Below are 19,432 nucleotides of genomic sequence, written 5' to 3' on the forward strand. Positions count from 1 at the left end.
CTGAATTTGCAGCTGGTGTAAATTGTGACAGCATCACTGAATTCATCACAATTTATGCAAGCTGCAGACCTGCCCCAAGGTACTATCTTTGCCAGAAGAAAGTCTGTCTTTGCTATGCACTCACTAACATGTGGTAAAATCCAGATGAAAACAAGACAGTTTATCATTTTGACATGTTTGTAGCCCAGGGTAAACTCTAGACTCTCCTCTGCAGTTTACCTTAACCTGCCATGATGTCAAAATGAAAAACTTCATTATCTTCCCTAGGATTTTGCCTCATGTCAGCTATCGCACTGAAGGAAACACCCTTCTATCCAGAAGCACGCCTTTGCTGCCAAGAAGCCTCGCATTTCTGCACTGAGGCAGTCTTGCTCTGACCACTCTGCATCATTTGCCACCACCAAAGCCAGCAAGCCCAAGACTAGGTGGGGAGGACATGGAGGGTACATTTCTGCCCCAACCTAGCTGCATGACTTAAACTGTCAGTCTCCAGCAGGATTATGTAGATAGCTAGCTAGTATCTTTTGTTACCTTGCTGGGAAACCCCACCTTTCTTGGCAGGGTATCCATAATCTCCATGCCATGTTTACTCTAGTGTGGAATTCTCTCTTCCTTTCTCTCTCCTCCTACTCTTTGGTCAGGTTATTTAACTGAAAGGTTACTTAATGCTGCAGGGACAAGAAGATCTCTGACCTCTGGTATTCAGGCAAAGCGTTCCTGTGCAGACCGTATTACAAACTTAGCAGATACTTTCAAGCTTCCATATAATTTGCAAAAGTTAAAATTGGCAGATGTTTCCTTTCTCTTCCACTTATATATTTATTCTATCCCATACCACCCATCAATTTCAGCGTTAAGACATAAATCATTTCCATGGAGCTCCAACAGAAGAACTTATGTTGGAAAGGAGTTTGTAAAAAAATAAGCCAAGCATATATTTAAAAACAGAAATACAACAGCCTGCATTGATCTAATAGCTATTTTGGGCCTATATATTAACATGTATCTTAAAATACATTTCTTAATAAGCTAGCAAGTGGACGCACTAACAGGGAAATGTAAAATTAGGCTCCAAATATACTTCAATTAAGATTATTTTTTTCAGGGCTGGGTTTACAAATGCAAAAACATAAAGTAAAGAACAAGGGCAAAGCAACACAGGCTTTGCCCCACCACTCAACAAGCCGGGAGGGAAGGGGGTATAGCTCTTCCCCCAAGGTAGCTTCCCCTGTGGAAAGCTTTCACGGTTCCATCATAGACCCTGCTTGTTATCAGCAAAGAACTGCACTTTTCCAGCTGCTGCCCGTAAGCCAGGACTTAAAAAGGAGTACTTGGCTTATCACACTATCCCAGGGTCCCAGTGCCAGCCCATTCTATGGCAAAATAAATCCATCACCAAACTGCAGCCTATTCCAGCCCAAGTCTTCCTGACTCTGCAGGACACAATCTTCCCGAGCAGCTTTGCTGGCCACTACCCATGCAACGCGGTGGGTGGTTTTCATTCAACGTCCAGTAAGAACCACCATAATGGCAGCAACAAGGATCCATCTAGCACGGTATCCTGTCTCCAGCTCTGGCCAAGAGTGGAAGCTCAATGGGAAAGTGCATTAGAAACAGGGCTCGCACAGGCTGATGTGTTCCCAAGAATAACCTCTCAGCTTCCAGCAGCCAGCACTTAAGGCCTTCCTGCACCGCAGGTTGCATCATAACTATTATGTTTAATAGCCTCGCTGGACCAATCCTTCTTTAATTTGTCTAATTCCTCTATGAGATCATTTATACTTTTGGCCTCCACGCTGTCCCTATGGCAGTGAGTTCCACAATTTCATTATGCATTGTATGAAGCATTCCCTTTTGTTTGTTTTAAACCTCTGCTGATCTCAAGCTTCTGTTGCATCCGAAAGAACAAAGCAGGCTCTACAGTCATCACCACCAGACTAGAGAAGAGCTTTGTAAGTCAAAGCCTGAAACTTCAGTCTTCAACTGCACCTGGAAACAAACGGGATGCAGATCACAGGCACAACCGGTATTTTTATCTAGCAGCTTTCTGAGATTCTGCTTAGGTCCTCTTTGTGCAACACAGAAGTAGACACATATAAGTGGAACTGATAGTCCCTGACTCAAAAAGTTCACACTGTGTGTATGAGCTCCCTGCAGGAGACATGACCAAGCCACCGAGTTCTGCACTGCCTGAAGTTAATGAGCAGCGAGGCTTTCCTCATGAGCCTTCATGAGGAAAACTGCTGTAATACACACGGGAGATAATTTCCATGGGAATACATCCAAACAAAGAACCCACTGTATTCCAGTAAGACTAAAGGAAGGGGAAAAAAAAAAAAGAAGAAAAAAATAAAATGAAATAAAAATAAAATAATTAAAAAAAGATGTTTGGTCCCTACTGCCACCTGGACATTCACAGCAGGGTGAGAACCCACCAGAGACTCCACCTGACAAACTTAACTAGAAAAAGTTAGGTAAACTTGTTGAACTGAGAGCACTGCAGACCCCTCACCATTGCTACCAGGTTCTTTCTTGCAAGTCATTATTCTCTTCTTAATTCAAGTTCAGCCTCAACTAAAAATCATAGCTTAGCCTGGCTCTGAAGCAGATGATCAGAAATCTGATCAAGAGCTGGAACAGCAAGTCAGATTGCTGAATGTCATCTCTGCACAGAGTGAGCTGCAGCATCACCTTCTCTCCTAATACTTTATACATAAAAGTATGTTGAACAAAAGGAGTGGACACAGCCCAATCCTGTGGCAACATGCAACAGAGCCTCAAGGGAGATGAGCAATTTCCCTAAACTATCTTCTGCGTTGTCTCAGAAAAACAAGAATGGATTTGCACAGGAACAGTTTACTTTCTTCCTCCCAGTAGCATCGTACGTGTCAGCAGCTCAGTGCGAGCAGCATCAAAGGGTGCTGCTGCTGAACCTAAACACACCAGCAATGCTTGATTTGAGTCACATCCAGAAAGTGTTCAGCAGCCAACACCAATGGCACCCATGTGTTTGTGAAATCAAGCTGACAGTGCTCAATTCTCATTCCCTTGAGATAAACCTTCACAGTAAGGTAAGATTTTTGAGATCCACGGTGCCTAGAGATGGCATCTTGAGCAACAGCTATAACTTTTTTCTTCATGTGATAATGGAAGAATGTATCAGGGAATGGTCCTCAGGATCACAAGTGATAAGAAAGCTTAGAAAGGTTAGTACCCAGTGGAAAAAAAAAATAAATCTAAATATTCTCAGGATGGCAAAGTATTAAAACATTCTGCCAGTTTTGAAGAACATTCTTTGGGTTTAAATTATTTAGCAGTAAGTTTGAAAGAACTGCACAAAGAAACAACTCTTCCCTTGCTCACACTGGTGAACAATTATACCGATGTTAATAACGTCACTTCAGATTTGTTCTGTGTAACTTTCAACAAAACCTTGCGAGGAGCTTAGATACGTATTTTAGACAATATTCCATTATACTTTGCTGTAAATAAAATAAAACGGAAAATTATAGTTGTACTGAATTACTGAAATGAACTTGGGCTTGCTCAGCCAATTCAAAATATAATCAGAAATCAGCCCTCCAAAATGGCCCGTCCTTGATGTTTTGTGGTGGACTGACCACAGCTTCCTGCACCAGGTCACATTAGAACTAAAACCACAAGCAGCTTCCAATCAGAGCTGAATAGGTAGGACTCCTGATAGCACGCTCACTTCTTTTGGCACTCAGGTACAATAAGGATATTGTTCCTTTAATGCTTAGCTTTCCTTTTAAGAAGTATGTGAGATTTCAGCCAATTCTCCCCAACGATTAGTTCAGGATGAATGTACTTAACTCAGGATTCAGCTGGAAAGAGCCCAAGTAGATGCAATCAATTTTCCACTAAATCCACTTCCTTCCTCTCTTCCCTACCCAGCATGAGACATCAGCTCGCCACTACAGCCAGTGGTGACTAAGACAACGAAAACCTCTGCCTTCAGCCATGCTCATATCAAACTTTGTTATTCCTTCTTCTGATTTTCCCTCGTTTTCTGTTTTCGCGTATCCTGTTCACTAGCCCAACATTGGGGCTAGGTGGAAAAGCAGCTATACAGCAAACCACAAACACCAAATGCATTGGCTGCTGTAAACCCCAAAGTTAATCATTCAAAACTGCACAGAATCAGCTGCAGAACTTCACTGATAAAGGATGACTTTCCCCTTCGCACATATTTAACTGGAACCTCCCTGAGGCTTCAATGTGCAGGTACTGTATGTCTGCATCTGCCAGCATCCGTGCTGTGCCATCTCTGTATGTAACACCAAATTATCTTCACCACCATCATCTAAACACTACGGTACTTCTGAGATATTAGCTGCTAGCCACTTTACTTGAACCAACTTCATGCAGCCCAGCCTGAAGAAGAACAGTTGTAACAATAGGGATGATTTGCTACTAGAATTTAACCAGGGTAATAAAAAATAACATCTGTTCAAAAACAAGGCTTAGAAAACATGATCTCAGGCTCTCACCTACATGCCTTCTTAAGAGTTTAAGTAGATGATTTCCACCCTCACTTCCCCAAGCGCATACATTCTCCTTTGTTAAATAACTTGTCGAAACAGCAAAACAAGTCCTGGTGGCTGTGTATTCTTTAGGCTTTCTTCCTCTAGAACAGTGGTCTCCAAACTTTTTTGAGCGTGCCCTCCTATCAGTAAAAAATATTTGAGCGTGCACCCCCAATACATGTACATTTATTTATAAGTTATATACATCTACTACTGAAGTATTTTCTTCCCGCACCCTAATGGATCATCTTGAGCACTCTCTGGGGTGTGTGCACCCCACTTTGGAGACTGCTGCTCTAGAGACCACTGGACCGTTAATACTGATTCAGCAAATTGTTTCCATAGGTCTGAATTTACACTGCTGTGGTTCCTAAGGTCGGTAATCCACTGACTCACTCAAATAAGTTATGTACATTATTTCCAGGAAAAATTTTGCAAGGAACGCAGTTGGAAGAGTGACAGTGTGGAGTACCCAGGCAGACAGCTGAGTTAAGTGACTGAGGTTCTATGACTATATCCAATTTAACATTAGGACATACCACACTTGTGTTTTAAAACACATTAATAGACACACATTGAGACACAGCAGTCAGTAATCAAAAATGATTGTAAAATCCATTCCTGCTTTTAAACATGCATTAAATCAGATGCCGTTCACTCTGCACAGGTTCAATTAAAAGAGCTGGCAGATATTAGCGGCCGTATTCTGCATGTGCACTGGCACTGTGAGCTGCCTGTACCAGTTGAGTCAGCTGTGCTGTCAGAAGCCAGCAGCCACTGCTGATTTTACTTCTTCTTCAGGAGATACTTTAAAAGTTTCTCTCCTCCACTTCTTTGCCTATTTCTTGCCTACCTCATCATTCACTTTTATTACGACTATTCCAAACACAGTGCAAGTTCACAGGAGCGTGGCAAACAAAGAGTCAAGGCTTGATAGTTTTAGGCAAGAAAAATCAGCTTAGGGGGCTGGGGGAGAGGAGGAGAAAGAAGCAAGCCTAAGGAGGCATCGAGAGCAGGGAGCATTGCTGGAAGCAGAGTCCCTGCCAGAGGAAGGCAGGGCAGCTGGGCAGACAGGAGCTGGGAGCCCCTTGCTGAACACAGGCAGGCTGCCTGCCCACGCCAAGGCTGGGCTGCAGGAGCAGGACAGAGGGAGCAGGCAGGGGATGGCAGTGCTAGGGACCGACCAGCTGAGTCACAGGGGGAGAAGCAGTAACAGCAGACAGGGAGGTGAGGATGAGGTTATATGGGACCCTGAACAGGAAAGGGAAGGAATACAGGGTTTTTTCCATCTCTAAAAGGAGCTTGTGAAGACAGAAAGGAGCAGGATGGTGCACAAAGCAGCGAGAGAACCCCTCACCAAGCACCCAACGCCTCTGTGCCACCTGCACTCCATGGGATGAACGGGCAGAGGAAAGGGAGAGCGTCTGTGGGACTTGAAACCTGTTTTTGTGAGCCTGTCCCTAACACCACAAGGCAGCAAGCACTCACAGGGGACTCTGGGAATGACTTTGCAAAGCCTAAGTAACCTCACAAACAACTGAGTTTACCATGGGGTTTGAATGCCGTCTCAGAGGCCACGGCTATCAACAGCCTCCCCTATACCTTCCTGCGCCAAAGCACTCCTCCCAGATTGCATGAGCCAACAGGAGCGCTTGCAAAACCACTCGGCAGAAGGTGCTTGGAGAGCGTAAGCAACACCTACTGCCTCCAGTAGGCTTCTGCACCTCTCTAGTCACGCCATGCACAAACTAAAACTTACATGCAAACATACTGAGCTACATCTTCACCTGTCACCCAGTTTTGTGGGACATGGCACAGAGAGACTGGAATGTTCTTTACCATTTCAGCTTGCAGGGTGGTTGTTTCATCACCCAATGTTGTGGGCGAAATGCTGAAGCACCTGAGCCTCCACTAGCCCAAAATGATGGTAGGAGGTTATTCTGGCCCAGGACCATAGGGCACAGACCTGTTCCTCAAGTACTAAACACCCATAAGAAGAGGAGCAAGAGGACCAAGTGTCCAGCAAACACTCAACACCATTCCCCAAGGAACCCCTCCTCACTCCTTGCATGCCCTGAGCCTGCTAGGACGTTTGGGGCAGGCAAGGAACACAGGACTACACCCAATGTTATTACACTCCCGCTTTCTCCACCACTTTAAGACAATAATTCTAATTGATTTATTTGAACATTGAGCCAGGAGAGCTGGTGAGCTCTCGTGAGAGGGTGGATCATCAAGAGAAGGCAACTGTTTAAGGGACAGCACAGAGCATCTACATATCAGGTACCAGCCCCAGCCAGACTGCTTTCATCCCCTGCAGCCCAGCACTGATTTCCAGATACGCACCGGCACTACAGAATATCGCATTATCTCTGCTGGCTGCCAAAGCGTGCTGCCTGCGCTCACTCAGATACTGGTCCTGTGAACTGCCAAATGGAGTCAATAATCCTATAAATGGAGGAGCACTGAATACGGACTGGATGTTGGCCATCAGGGAGGCCATGGCAGGGCTTTTAGAAAGTATTTACTGTACCTAATTCAAGACTGTGGGATCGAGTTTGCAGCATGAAGATTTCCTATTTTTATTTGTCAGTTCAATGCAGAGCACCCACATATAGGTTTCATGCTGGTAAAATACTAGGAGTTTCTCAGTAAAACCATAAAATAATTCCTTACTATTTCTGGCATAGTGTTCATAATCAAAGCTATATTGCAAAATTACCTGCTTTTTATACAAGTACAGGCAACAGGCTCACCTAGGGCAAACCACACCATTAACGTCAGTGTGATGGGAGCAGGCTCCTGCTGCCTAGCTAAGAGCTCATGCCTCTCCACAAAGTCAAGAATACTTTGACACTAGCTGAAACTGGATTTGGCCATGAGTGATGATAAATCTAAAAAGTCCCAGTAGAAGTCCTGGTCAAAGGCATGATTTTCAGGAAATGAGATATTTATTGGAAGGGGAAAAACATGCTTTTTGGCTAAGATCAAATTTACTTAGTTTCTTCCTGTGCTGTGTTTTGAGGGAGAGAGGCAGAGAAGAGTGGCTGGGAACAAGAGCTCTTCCCTACCTGGGTTAAAACCAAGCTAAAATTTCCTGAAAAGCCCAAGGATAGGAGGAAAACATCCACTGCCAGTACATAACTCTGGAAAGTGACCTGTAGAAGTCAATTTACCAGAACCAAGCTGGTCATTCTATAACAGTAAGTTTATGAGCAAGCAAAACATTCAGCTCATGTCAAATACCAGGGGTCACCAAAGCACTTTCCTTGGTGCCCAAGGACAGCCCACTGCAGCTATAATAGGCCAATCCTCCCAAGTCCCATCATTTAAATGAGAAAAAAAAATATGGTTGTTTAAGTAGGCTTCGTGCCAAGCCCGTTTCTCTGATAAGTTTCTCTGGTGCATTTGTGTCTCACATCCGATTTAGAGTCCTCTGAATACTGGAGACAGCATTCCTTAGATACTTAAAATAAATTAAAAACACAACATTGGGCTTGGACAGAGGAATGGGAACGTTATTCACGTGGCCCAGGCACTAAGGGCTCTGGGGAGTGGTGCTGGGAAAGTAGTCTTTTTAAAAATCTTACATTAGTCCATGTATTTAATCATATATAATCCTCAAAATGGTCCTCTAGAAACTGTAAATATGCATTATTTGAGCAAGTAATTATTTTCAGTAGCATGCTGCAGCAGCTATGTATGCTGCAGCACCTATGTATGCAGCCAAGTATGGCTTGGCTGCCAGACACTGCGTTTCCTCCAGTGAATGCATCTATTTGTGATATAACAATAATTATTTAGTAATTTACAAAACTTCTCACTTGTCCAGTACTTTGACCTCAGGATCTCCAAATACTTTCAAAATATTAATGAAATCAGCACAGTATCATCCATGTGAGGTAGGTGAGAAGAATTATCTCCACATGGGCAAAGCCAGACAGGCTAAGCGATCTGCCCAAGATGACAAGGAAGCCCATAGCAAGTGGAGTAAAACCTTGTCCTCTGACGCACAGGGCCGATTTACCCCTTCGTGACCACCAACCTATCAATCCTCTCAGCTAAGAATTTTTTGTCTGTTGTTTGCCAATACCCTCTGCCAGAAGAAAGCCTGAAAGACAGAATGCTAAAGTTTGCTACCACTGTTTATTTTATAAATGTGAAGACAAACTTTACCAAAAAAATGATCTTTTATTTTATTTTGTACATGGCAAGATTCTTGCGGGAAACAGCTTTTCTAGACCTGCAAGAAGTAAAAGCATCCTGAAGGTGAAGAGTGGCAGTGGAAACCTTCAATCTGTAAAATGAATTTGTAAGATAAAACCCAGGCTGCTTTCTGGTGTGGAACATCAATGAATTTTCAGGCCATACAGATATCTCTCCCTTGAAATAAGCAGTAAACAAGAATTATTATTAAGAATGAGTTAGTAATCTAGCCTGGATAGGAGGCATGGATGAGGTGCAAAGCAAGAGAGTCCTTTTGTTAGCTAGCACATGAAGATGAAGATAACAGAAACAGCAAAAAACAGATTTCCACTTTGTACTGTGTCCTTTGCTAAGAGCTCCTGTCCTCGTTAGGCAGGACTTGCAGGGCAGGAGTGAGAGGCGGGTGTGTGGCCTGGCAAGAGGGGAGAGGAGAGGTCCTGCCACTGCGCTGCAGTGTCACCAGGGGAAGGGACAGCGAGAAGTCAAAGACTGGAGACAGCAGAAAACAGGTAGAAACAGAAAACTGTTCAGCTGTAGAAGTACACGGGAAGTTTGGAAAAGGAGCTTTGCTGGTGAGGAAGGACTGACTGAAGGTTCCACGACTGCAAAGCGGTATAATCTTGCCTCCTTGGTAAGGGGATGATGAGCTGCCAGCAGTCTAGAGTCTTTAGACCCTGGGAACTCGGGCATCCAGGAAAAACCTAAGATATGCATAACAAGTCAAAACGCAAAATGACCAGGGTACAGTAAGATTTCAAACACTGCCAAGGGCAAGGGGGTAAACTCACTATTTTCTGGAGAAAAAGGTACTGACATGCAGTTAAGATCTTTACTAAAGAAATTCATTGTGCTCATTTGAAATGAAGAACAAAAGATGCCCACACAGAAGTAACAATAAAGTCTGAATTCTTCAGTAGTAGAACAGGCACATGCCAGAGCAAACACAGGCAGAAAGAAGGAAGAAGAAAAAGTCAAGGGAGATGACAAGCTGGCCTTCCCTTCTTCACAGAAGATGCATCAGAGAAAAAACCTGAAGTTCAACCCTTCCAACACACCAGGAAAACAATCAGGTAATGGTGGCCCACAGACCACACTTTGGGTCAGTCCAGAGCAGTAATGGTGAGATCCACACATCCAAAGGGTAGGAGAGAGGAAAGACTGAGATTCAGTCAAATGACAGGAGAATATCCAGGTGACACACGTTTAGAGGGGAGGCTAAACACATGAGCATGGACATGTTTGTGTACATGGACAGGTTTGTGCGTGAAGACCAAATTTACCGAGACAGGCACTGGAAAATAAATGATCAGTTGGTTGTGGGAAGAAGAACTGATTTACTGAGTGCTGAAGTGATGAAGGACAAAACTGATTAACTGGCACATGTGGAGACAGAGTTGGTTTATTGTTGAAGTGATGATGATTTATATTAAATTAGAAATTATTTCAGAGAGCTATAGCATTCTGGGGTCTAGTTTTCAGATGAGTAAAGGATCAAGGACATCACTAAAGCATTAACTAGGCACTTTGCAAAATATATAGGTACAACACATAGCAGAAACATAGATCATTAAAATTACAGGAAGCTAGCCATGTGTATCTCCTTTCATTCATTTTCTTCTTCCTTTTTTTCCTTCCACCTGTTCTTCCCTTTGTTTTTAGGTAATACTTAAAAATTACAGAACCTGGAAATAGGAAACAGAAACATCTGTTGATAATGTCAGTGACTTGCCTGCACTCTGTTCTGGATTATCTGGATTTCTTCCCCTTTCAGAGATGAACTCAACAGCAGCCCAAGGGAATCTTTTATTTTAGAGAAACTAAGATGTGTTCCAAGAAAACATTTTAAATGGGCAGAGGGGAAGGCAAGAAAGATGAGAAAAAAAAGAGTAGAAGGGAAAGATGAAAAAAATGCACAAGAGATGTGGGTTTCAGACTAAGACAATCAAGACCTGCAGATAATAGATGCTGATAAGGAAACAAGGAAATGTTAGCAAATCTTGTTACACTAAACAATAGGTGGCATTCCAAACACACAAAACTATGCAAGGAAGTGATTAGGTTCTCTGTGGTTTTTACAGAGAAATAAAAAACAGGCAGAAACCTTGTTAATTAGAGTATATTTTTTGTACTTTATGTGTTTTCCAGCCCCTGAAAGGATCACAGGTGCTGTCAGTGATTGGTTCCACATTATGAATACAAAAATATTGTGGGAGGAATACATCTATGGTCAGTCAATCAACACAGAGAAAAGTTTCCATCATTAGTTGCCAGGCAACCCCCACCAATTAAAATAACCATCAAAAGCCATGCATTTCATGCTGGAATAATTAATAGCAGAACGCAATTACTACCTTTCAAGGAAACAAGGAGACAGAGACAAACCACCAGCCAACTATTCATCGCATGCCCTCTGATAATCAGAAATAGGGAATGGAAATGTTTTCCATTTCTCTGCCGGCTAGCTACCTATCAACACCACCTTTCCCTAGGGGTCAGCCTCCAGATCTAGATCTACCAACGCTAGCTGCCAAAGCAGCCCTCAGAGAAGAGTGAGACTCTGTATTAAGACACACCTCCACTCCCCCACCCCCCCAAAAAAAACCCAAACCAACTTTAAGCACATGCATCTTCAAGCATCTGAGATGTCCCCATGGAAGTAAGGCCCAGGACTGGGCCAATCAGATGAGCCACCCTTAAAAAACAGGTTCTCTCCTAGAGTTGAACTAACATAATTTAAAGTAGTCACAGAACTGAAGACCTTTCATGACATAACATCTAGTAGTCTCGTCTGTAGAACAGACACAGTCAATAGACTGGTGTATTTATCTGAAGTCAAGCACACAGATCAGTGCCCTGCTGGACCAGAGCTAGCTGGGACAACAGAGAGCAATACAGAGAAACTACTAAATACCTCCTAAAATGTAAAAAAACAACTAAATACATTCTAAATAAAGGAGAGTTTCCTGCGTCAATCCCATCTCAAACATTTCTGATTACCCTTTTCCCATCCCATCCTTTTTTGTTTTTCTAAAGCCTGGAATATTATCAGACTAACCATGGATCAAGATAAAGGAAACATTTTTCTACCAATTGGTACCCGAAGGTACTTGGGCTCTTACATGGGCTGGTATCCAAGTTTGACTTTTAATTACCAGAAGACAAGATTACATTCCTTTGCTGAGACTCATTCATGGTTCAGAGTCTTGCGCAAGGTGAACCCAAACCGTCTGAAGCCAGCTGTCATCTCTACCATCCGACTGCCTCTTTTTAAAGCGAGCACCTCCCTTTCCGTGAATTTTGCATTAATGGGTTCGTCTGGGACTGCAGTTGCAGACATACCTGAAATAGCTTTTAACTATCTGTCCTGATAGGTGTTAAAACGGAAAGCACGGGGCTAAGCACAGGCTGTAACTTATCCCAAAGACGCAGAATGACTCAGGCAAAATTCTGCACTCCTGCAGCAGTGATGAGAGTTATCTCAATTACACATCTACACAAACCACAGTCTTAGCAGCACATACAGCAAATCCTTCTGTCCTTTTTCCTAACCAAACTTGCACCTCTCCGAAGTGCTTGGCTTTTCCTCTGAATCACACCTCAAAGTAACTGCCCCACGCACAGTGCGTCAGGACCTACTGCCAGCTCCAGTTATGGCTTGGAAACCACCAAACGTTCAGGTGGCCGTGAATTCAATCTGAACGCGGGGTCTGAGTTGGGGATGAGTAACAATCGCAGTTATGCAAGTTGAGGGCATCCAGCTCTCATGCTCCAGGCCACGGGGGTCGGGGAGGAATGTTCCCACATGCACAGCACTGAATCACCCGCCGGCTTGTCTTCCCCTGAGCACCAGGTATTAGCCAATGGCTCTGGCAGGATTACAAACCAAAAATCCCAAATTCCAATCTGCTCCGGTCCGACAGTACGTGGTTAGAAAACGGCAGGGAAAAGCGTGCAAGGACATTAGCCACCCAGCAGACTTTCACTGCACAGCAATGTACCCCTTGCAGCAATACTCATTAGCTCCTCTCCCTTAAGTGTTCTTGCCGTGTTTCCTTGGTGCTGTGGCAGTCAGATGAACGGATACTGAACCTGCAACTGCATCACCTAGAAGTCAGCCACGAGGCACTTAAGAGTTAAAAGCCACTGACACACGCGCACATTTGTACCACCGATTACCAACTCTAATACTGGTGGACACACCGTGTAGAGCTCAGATTTGACACTGAATTTTGTTTTATTCTACATGAAAATCACATTCACAGAGAATTTAATTTAAGGTTACAAAGCAAGTACTGGCAGTGTGCAATTTGGATGCAGTGACTCATGCCAAACTTATAAATATGCTGTGGGGACAGAACAAATATGAATTGAAAATGAACCTTCCACTGGGAATTTGGGTATTTTAAAAACTCACCAACTGCTGATAAATATACACTGAAGGGACACAGCTCCCTTAAGACATTCTGTGCCTTACTACCACCAAGAGCAAACAAAGTTCAACCCGGGGCAGCAAATACGCAAAAGACCATTTCCAGTGTCAGAAGGAACTTCTCCCTACAAGCCGGGACATGAGCAACCTGCTATTAATAGACATCTACATACAGTAGCGCTGAGCAGCCTCAGTCAGAAGGGAGCTGTTGCCTCCCAGACTTAATACAAGCAAAAAGGCGGACTGCGTCCACAACCATGAACCAATTCCCCTCCCACGTCAGTTGGAGGGCACAGGTTAATTCAGAACTGCTCTTTATACCTTCAGGGTAACAGTACTTAGTGCTGCAGTTGTCCCACTTGGGCCTTTTAAAATGGCCGTGCTGTCAGCCCTCGCTGTGATCCTCCTCTTAGAGGCTTGTAGCAGTGAGCTTGTGAAGTCTGGACAACGGCTGGTACTGAGACAGCAGCAGCAGTGCCAGTAGTCAACCAAACTGCAATACCTTTATGAGCTGTCCCTTAAAATAAAACTGCTGTACAAAACCCCTGTGAGTGCTCCAGTCTGATCAATAGCTACCAGGTAAGAAATGAGCTGCATACCTTCGGGATTATATAGTTTGCTTTAGGCTTCTGATTGATCTTGCGGTGATTTCCTGTGCCTTAAAACCAGTGGCAAAAGTGCAAATTAAAGACAAATGGCATGCTCAAACATTTGCCTTCATATAAGAGAGCAGAATGTGTCCCTGTTTTTTATGGTGAAATAAATGTCAGCTTTGAGAGTACAGACTTCAGACCCTTAGCTCTGCAAAGCTCATTCCCTGCCCATCTCCTCCACCCTCAGAGTAAAAAATAACAAACCAATATTCCTCATTGTAAAGAGGAATATTTATCTTACTGCAGTTTCTACAATCATTGCCACTGGATTAAAATTTTCAGCCTGAAACGATGCTATGGATGGCATTATGATCTGCAAACTGGAGGCACCTGATAAGTTATCTTCTGTAATGAGTATCAAAGAGCCCATTAATTCCTGCAACTGATCATCTGCACTTAAGAGCACACAAGTGATCTGGCATTATTTCAATTATTCTTCAAGAAATCCTGTCATACTCTGAAATACTACCAAAAGGAATTAGATGATGAGCTTTTCAGGCAGACATTTTTCAGCCCTTGTCTACTGTAAGCAAAATCTGTGACTGAACTCCTGCCAAAACTAAAATTTTACACTTAACAGAAGGGACAGTATATGTTGTTGCCTGAATTTGTCTCTGTTATTTAAGATTCAGCAAAGCATGCTTACATATGAGTAATGTAACATATTTAAGCACATGTCTAAGTGTTTTGCTGAATCTAGGCCTAAAAGAGGTTCCACTGGTGTTAGGGCTGAGAAAGGATTTGAATCTACATTTAAAAACCATCCTAACAAGCTTCAGTTGTTTTCTCCAAGAGATTGTGGATAAAGATCTACATTGAACTATTTGATCCCAAGGAAACCTTGGGAAACCTTGGGATCAAATCACTTTGGCTTTTACATTACCTGAAGAGAATTATCTGACCTCTGAAAGAAGCTATTTGAGGAGCATGGCTTTTGCAGAAGGCAGTAAGGGTTTACAGAGAGACATAACAAAAATTAGCTTACAGATGCTGAACTTGCTCAGTTATGGGAGCAAGGCTCAACTACCCAAAGCCCACTGAACACATTAAAGAGGCAGAAATGCAGCGTTTTATTTTAAAACATAAAATGTGCCTGCTAGGTAGAGCATTTACTTTCCCTTTCCATTCTTCTTCTGACCTCAGCTCACTGGCACAATTTCCTTTTTTTTGAGGAGATCCTGTACAACTCTGAATCAATGTATTACTGAGTTTTATCACAAAGTTGTCAGAACCTAGGAAGACAATGAAGAGATTTACCATCTGAGCATTCTACCAAAATGTCTAAAGGGGACAGAAGTCTCCTATTTAATGTGTCTCTGAAATATTTCCTCATCTTTCTGCATTCACGTTCTCAAGAGCTAAACGCCATCACTGCAGAAGAGCCCTGAGAATCCATCCTTGCATCCTCACACTTCTACACTAGCAAGACTGCAGTCCTCAGAGGTGCCTGCATCTGTGAGTGTATTTTAGGTTTTCCTCTTAATTACAAGCAACACAAACCCTCCAGCAATGGTGTGATATACGATGGTGGGAATTGAAAAGGACAGCACTGGGGCAAGCACTGTATGCTCCCCTGGAAGGCACAGGATGGCCCATTCTGCCACGTGCTGCCCTCTTCAACCAGGGCACCCTGACAGACGGCACTTGGCACTGAAACCAATGTTAAACTCAAAGAAGTGCCTAAGAAAGGACTCTGACTCAGGCAGAATTTCCTACTGAGGGTCTCTTCCCGCTTCTCTGCATAACTGCACTTGTCTTTGCTGAGCTGAAAATACTCACTGGCGAGTGCTGAAATGAGGCCCTTGGAGGCTCCATCACTCATTATCACATTTCAGCCTGAGTGGTCTCCAAACCACAACTTTTCCCAAGGGTTTAAAAAATAATAATAAAAAAATATATTTCAATTGTAGCTGGTTAAGTATTGGTCCCTTATCTAAATCAGATGTCTTCAGGTACAGAATTTTTCTTCTTCAATTACTGCCTTCTACTTCTAGATTCATTATATTGAAAGTAAGACTGATAACTGCTGGAAGAGAGTTTGGATCATTCTTGTTATTTGGGAAAAAAAAGAGGAGAAAAAGAAAGGCAAGTTTGCGCTCTTACTCTATCTCAGATTTCTAAGTATACATAGGAACCAGTGCATAGGAACCGTTTTAGGCAGAGAGTACTAACTTACTTCTCCACTCTCCTGCCAAAGGCTCAGAAGGAGCGTTAGTCTGTGTGCTGTGACCTCTTGCCTAACGAAGGTCATTAATGATCACCCAGTTACCTACATATTGAATCTAAAAGTTTGGCTCAATGTAAAACACCCTCCAAAGGGAAATTTGGTCTTAATTTGAAAACAAAGAAGAATAGAGAATCTGCCACTTCTGTTGCTATTTCGTTCCAGCAGTTAATCATCCTCATTGTATAAAAACCGTCTTTGATTTCTTATTTGAATTGTGTAATTTCAGCCTCCAGAAAAGATCTCTTGTGTTTGTCTCTAGTATGTATGAGTCCACTTTCTAATGCTGTTTTCTGGTAAAAGTATTTACGAGCTCCAGCCACATGTTCCTCCCATCGACACCCAAAATACACTGGGCTCTCACGATTATCTTTCCTCCAGCCTTTAATCATCTGTGTAACTACTTCTGGACCCTCTCCAGTTCTTCCTCATCTCTTCAAAGGTGGGCACCAAAACTAGAGCACAGAATTCTCACCTGGGTCCCACCAGTGTGACAGTGAAGGTAAAATGTTCATAAACTGAAGTACTGTGAGAAGTTTGCATTTGGTTGCTTTTACAAGAGGTCCTGTAAAGCTTTTTCAGCAGCACACTCCAGGATGCAATTCCCATAGATGGGACCTGCACACCTCATTCTCAAGGTCTGGATCTACTGGCACCATCCTGAATCACTCTGGTTTTTCCAAGGACCACACAGCCCCAAATAAAGTGGGAAACCAAAGAGTTAATGCAAGACCCTCTTTCCAGCTCTTTCCTCTTTCCAAGCTCATTTTGATACTATTTCAGAGCTGAGTTGAGAGGAAAAGCTCTGCTTTTGGCTCACAGTTGTACGTATCTGAACCTAAACTCGAATCAAGTTTTTTTTACCTTCACTCAGGCACTACTGCCACATGAGCAGTACATCCACCTTTCTGGTGCCTAACATAAGAAAGTCCCCACACGCTCCCCTTTTGATGGGATTGTATCAGAGGTTGCAGACAGAAGGAAGTCCAAGCCCTTCTTGCTTGCGAAACATCCTGGCAGATGATAGCTGGGCCCTCCAGCCCATGAGCAGTACAGTGAGAAGCTCAGAAGACAACCTGGAGCACTGTTTCCTCGTGCGTGTGCGTGACTCACGGAAAGCTGTGTGAATCATGAAATTCCACTGGCACTGCGGGGTGGGGCAAAATTACGCTCCAAACGGACATGTCTCAAGTCGCCCTGTGGTAGATGTACACTGGCCACACACACCTAATCAGAACAGTCAGAAAAGCTTGTTGTGCTTTTGAATACTTAAGTTGGGTTTGTATTTTGCTGTTAAAATACATTCCTCGGCCCTTATACATTCTTCTGAGGAACAAAGCGACCTGTGTACAGACCCCTGCGATAGCAGATACACATCCTGACTGCTAAAAAAAAAAAAAAAAGCCTGCCCCAGAGAGGAAGCTGGAATTCACCCATGCAATTAGGTTAGGTTAATGTTGGCGATGAGTGGATAGATATTATCCGATATCACATTTTGTAATCCTCTGCTAAGCAAGATGCTGTTCACTTTGGGAGCCAAGAAAATAGCTAGTCATTCACTGTCAGACTTGAGCAAAGTCAAGAGCGATCCCTGAAGGTTTGAGGCAAGTTTATTGTAGAACCTGGTAATGGTCCAGAGTCATTCATAAAGGTCACTAAATTCTATGTTCAGGCTGTAGGTTTCTTTAAACCAATATTTATCATACAAATCTCAGGAGAGAAGACAACACTTCTCCTTTCACAAGTGAACTTTACAATGATCTTTTCATTATCAACTTATTTGGTCCTACGCCAATAATCTTTTACTCTTTTTCTCATCCTTAATTAATCCTTTTTATAAACAATTTATGCTCAGCATATTCTGCTCAGAGTAAATCTTTTGCTGTGTATATGTAGCGCAACAAGATCTTCAACATCTAGGCAAATATTTTCATATATTAGGAACCTAAATAAATGTGTGGGTATATCAAGAAAAATTACCTGACTCCTGAAAATTGAGCTCTCATACTTCCTTTGAATTCGGTGGGAATCTGTGAGCTCTCAGCAGTTACAGAGAAGACTGAGGAAGTTTCCAACTTAAGTTCACAATGCTTGACTTAAGGCAAACACTTCTGAAAGTGCTGCCCTGAATTTTCCAAGTCCTGTTTCCCCTGGCAAAGATATGACTTTCCCAAATCACACACAGAATGCATTGCTTTCAGATGCATTCAGATTAAAAGAGAAACCTAAAGAGGTCCTGAGAACAGCAAGGAAGAGATAGTGATTTACCTATAAGTTTTCCTCTACAAAAATAAAATATTGTAACAGCTTAAGGTGTTTCAACATGCGGTTTCTATTTGTTCTTATCACATTCAAACGTAAGAGAACAATTTTTGAGCATTATGTATAAACCAAAGTGACAAATATACATGCTAGAGTTCCATTTGCAAATAGAAAGTGAGTGAAAATACAGTTTTGGCTGCACAAATTTTATTGTTTTTCTGTAAAAATGATAAATGCACATTTCAGTTCCATAAACACAAGTGATTTAAAGTATGTAGTGATTACGAAGGCCAGGTTGAAGCCATTTTGTAAATGCAGCCCTTAAAACAACCAAATACTACTTTTCTGGGCTGTTGCTTAAGAAAACACCATTGAACACTTACAGATGGCAAATAAAAAACAACTTTTGAAGCTGGAGTCTTGCATGGGAATTTTGCCTCAGGAAGCAGGCAAGATGAGCTCTCACTTTGTACACTGGTTGCTACAGGAATATGTATTACAAAAGGAAGCCACTTAATAAGGCTACGGTAGATCTGACTTACCACAAGAGCAGCACGTGAAGCAGTTGGTATGATAGAGGTTACCCATTGCTTGGCAAGCCTGGCTCGCTCCATACACACCTTTTCCACATTTTATACAAATACCTACAAAGCAGAAAGAGAATGAAAGTTAGAATCCTCCGCAGCTCCTAAAAACAGCTCCGGGCTGTTGATTACACACCCCATCAGGTCCTAAATCAATGAACTCCTCGCCCTGAATAGATTCAAGTACCCAAGACAGCAGCAGGCAGCTTGAGTGAAACAAATGCATGGAAGTTAACCCAAAATAAAAGGGGAGGCGGGGGGGAAGCCCCTGCTGCTGTTTCAGTGCATGGAGACTGAGGCTGGTTAAAAACAGAAATCCAAAGAAGGCAGGTGCAATGAGGGAACAGAAAATCTGCACAATCCCTGAAAATAACTCCTTTTGCCCAAGAAATAATTTAGTGAGATCTTCACAACTAGGTGCTCCTCCACATTATATTCAATAATCACTAATAAAACAACAATTCAGTCCAAAACCAAAAGAATTATCTTCACTCCTTTCCAGCAATGCAACATCAACAGCATTGGTC

At 42.8% G+C, this 19,432-nt stretch overlaps 1 protein-coding gene across 3 annotated transcripts in view; it reads right to left on the reverse strand.

Annotated features, from left to right (window-relative positions):
- Nucleotides 1–19,432, reverse strand: part of WTIP (WT1 interacting protein) — an 86,175-nt gene that overhangs the window by 32,509 nt on the left and 34,234 nt on the right. For all 3 annotated transcript variants that reach the window (XM_072873826.1, XM_072873825.1, XM_072873827.1), the window contains one exon: nucleotides 18,864–18,965. In XM_072873826.1, the coding sequence (XP_072729927.1) occupies nucleotides 18,864–18,965 (102 nt within the window). The remainder of the gene's footprint in view (nucleotides 1–18,863; nucleotides 18,966–19,432) is intronic.

Source organism: Ciconia boyciana, chromosome 9 (assembly GCF_034638445.1).
Source record: "Ciconia boyciana chromosome 9, ASM3463844v1, whole genome shotgun sequence".
In the NCBI taxonomy this organism is placed as follows: domain Eukaryota; kingdom Metazoa; phylum Chordata; class Aves; order Ciconiiformes; family Ciconiidae; genus Ciconia; species Ciconia boyciana.